Raw genomic sequence first — 2500 nt, forward strand, 5'->3', positions numbered from 1 at the left:
TAAAGGCGTTCGAATTAAATGGTGGCGCACGGAATTGCATGAGGCTGAAATGTTAAGTCTTATTCAAAATGAGAACAACAGGCAAATGTAAATGTGATGTATGACTTCAAATTAATTCAACTTCTTATTCAATTGATTTAAAGTTTAATGTAATTCAAAATTCAAATGACATTGATTTAAACTTTAAATTAGATTACATTTAATAATCGTTGATATATTTAAATTTGATACTTGGTGATATGACTTACATGACATTTTACTTTGTAATTTACTTTATATTTAATTATTGTTACTTTGACCCTTCATACACCTGGAGTAGTCATGTGTGTGTGTGTGTGTGCGTGCATCTGTGTTTGAATGAGGAATAATGGATGATTTAGTCTTAAATCGTGTGTTTCTTTCACACAGAAATCAGCCGATCCACAAATCCCAATGCAATAAGTGAACGTATTTGTTACGGATTGATATGAAAGACTTGAATTAGAAGCACAAAACCCATGTTCCTTGACAGTGGTCTGTTATAATTAGCAACGGTCTGTTATTGAGAAATATCAGATCTCTGAATGTTGGGAAGGCCCATTCATGTGAATGGAACTTTCTGCAGCACTCTGAAGAGTTGTGTAAAAAGTGTAAACCAATGTGTCTACTGACTGTGATTGTCTATTTATTTTTGTTTTTTACACACAGATACCAACTTGATCTAATTAATATGCAGCAGATCCACAAATCCCACCTGCTGAAGAAGTTTCGGTCTCTGATTGAGGGAATCCCACAGCAGGGAGACACCAGACTCCTCCATGAGATCTACACAGAGCTCTACATCACAGAGGGGGGAGAAGGAGAGGTCAATGATGAACATGAGGTCAGACAGATAGAGAGGGCATCCTGGAGAGAAGCAGCGCAAGGCATCAAATGCAGTGACATATTTAAACCTTTATCTGACAAAGACAAACCCATCAGAACAGTGCTGACAAAGGGAGTGGCTGGCATTGGAAAAACAGTCTCTGTGCAGAAGTTCATTGTGGACTGGGCTGAAGGAACAGCTAATCAGGATGTCCACTTCATATTTCCTCTTCCTTTCCGGGAGCTGAACCTGATGAAGGAGAAGAAACTTAGTCTGATGGATCTTATTCAGCACTTCTTCCCTGAAATCAAAGATCCAAGAGTCTTCACCAGTTCAGCACACAGAGTCATGTTCATCTTAGATGGTCTGGATGAGTGTCGACTTCCTCTAGATTTCTGCTCCAACCCGACCTGTTGTGATGTGACAGCACCAGCCTCAGTGGACGTGCTGCTGACAAACCTCATCAAGGGGAATCTGCTTCCTTCTGCTCTCCTCTGGATCACCACCCGACCAGCAGCAGCCAATCAGATGCCTCGTAAGTGTATGGACCAGATGACAGAAATAAGGGGATTCAACAACCCACAGAAAGAGGAGTACTTCAGGAAGAGAATCAGTGATGAGAACCTGGCCAGCAGAACCATCACACACTTGAGGTCATCCAGGAGTCTCTACATCATGTGCCACATTCCAGTCTTCTGCTGGATTTCAGCCTCTGTTGTAGAGAGCACATCAAAAGAATCAGAGAGTGTAGAAATGCCAAGGACTCTGACTCAAATGTACATACGCTTTCTCATCATCCAGACAAATATAAAAAATGTCAAATATGTAGAGAGAAAAGAGACAGATGAAGACGTGATTTTCAAACTGGGGACACTGGCTTTCCAACAGCTGGAGAAAGGCAATCTGATCTTCTATGAGGAAGACCTGAGAGAGTGTGGAATCGATGTCACAGAAGCATCAGTGTATTCAAGTGTGTGTACTCAGATCTTCAGAGAGGAGTCTTGGCTGTACCAGGGTAAAGTGTTCAGCTTTGTGCATCTGAGCATCCAGGAGTTTCTTGCAGCTCTCTATGTGTTCCTCTGCTTCAGCAATAGACAGAGAAACATGGCTGACCAACAGCAAACCTCTCAGCTCTCTGCTCTGTTCAGAGCTACAACACTTTATGGCCTACACAAGACTGCAGTGGACCTTGCCCTACAGAGTAAGAATGGACACCTGGACCTTTTCCTCCGCTTCCTTCTGGGCCTCTCACTGGCGTCCAATCAGAATCTCTTAAAGCACCTACTGCCACAGAGCAGCAGCCAATCAGATGCAGGACAAGCAGTGCAGTATATCAAACAAAACATAAGAAAACAGAGTGAGTCAGACAGAAGGATCAACCTGTTCTACTGTCTGAACGAACTCAATCACCATGCTGTGGTGGAGAATATTGGCTGGAGATCAGAGACTCTGCGTGTAGACATGCTCTTACCAGGACAATGGACGACAAAGAGATTTAAGTTTAAGATGGCAAAGGCGCAGCTGGCTGTGTTTGACCTACAGAAGTACATACAGACTCCAGAGAAAGATCAGACTGAACTCCTCAGTCCAGATGAAGTTCTTCAGAGGCTGGTGCCAGTGGTCACGATATGTACATCAGCCATGTAAGTAACACAC

At 42.7% G+C, this 2500-nt stretch overlaps 1 protein-coding gene across 2 annotated transcripts in view; it reads left to right on the forward strand.

Annotated features, from left to right (window-relative positions):
* Positions 1-2500, forward strand: part of LOC134083734 (NACHT, LRR and PYD domains-containing protein 3-like) — a 50320-nt gene that overhangs the window by 42275 nt on the left and 5545 nt on the right. For both annotated transcript variants that reach the window (XM_062539826.1, XM_062539834.1), the window contains exon 9: positions 688-2487. In XM_062539826.1, coding sequence (XP_062395810.1) covers positions 688-2487 — 1800 coding nt within the window. The remainder of the gene's footprint in view (positions 1-687; positions 2488-2500) is intronic.

Source organism: Sardina pilchardus, chromosome 1, assembly GCF_963854185.1.
Source record: "Sardina pilchardus chromosome 1, fSarPil1.1, whole genome shotgun sequence".
NCBI classification, from domain to species: domain Eukaryota; kingdom Metazoa; phylum Chordata; class Actinopteri; order Clupeiformes; family Clupeidae; genus Sardina; species Sardina pilchardus.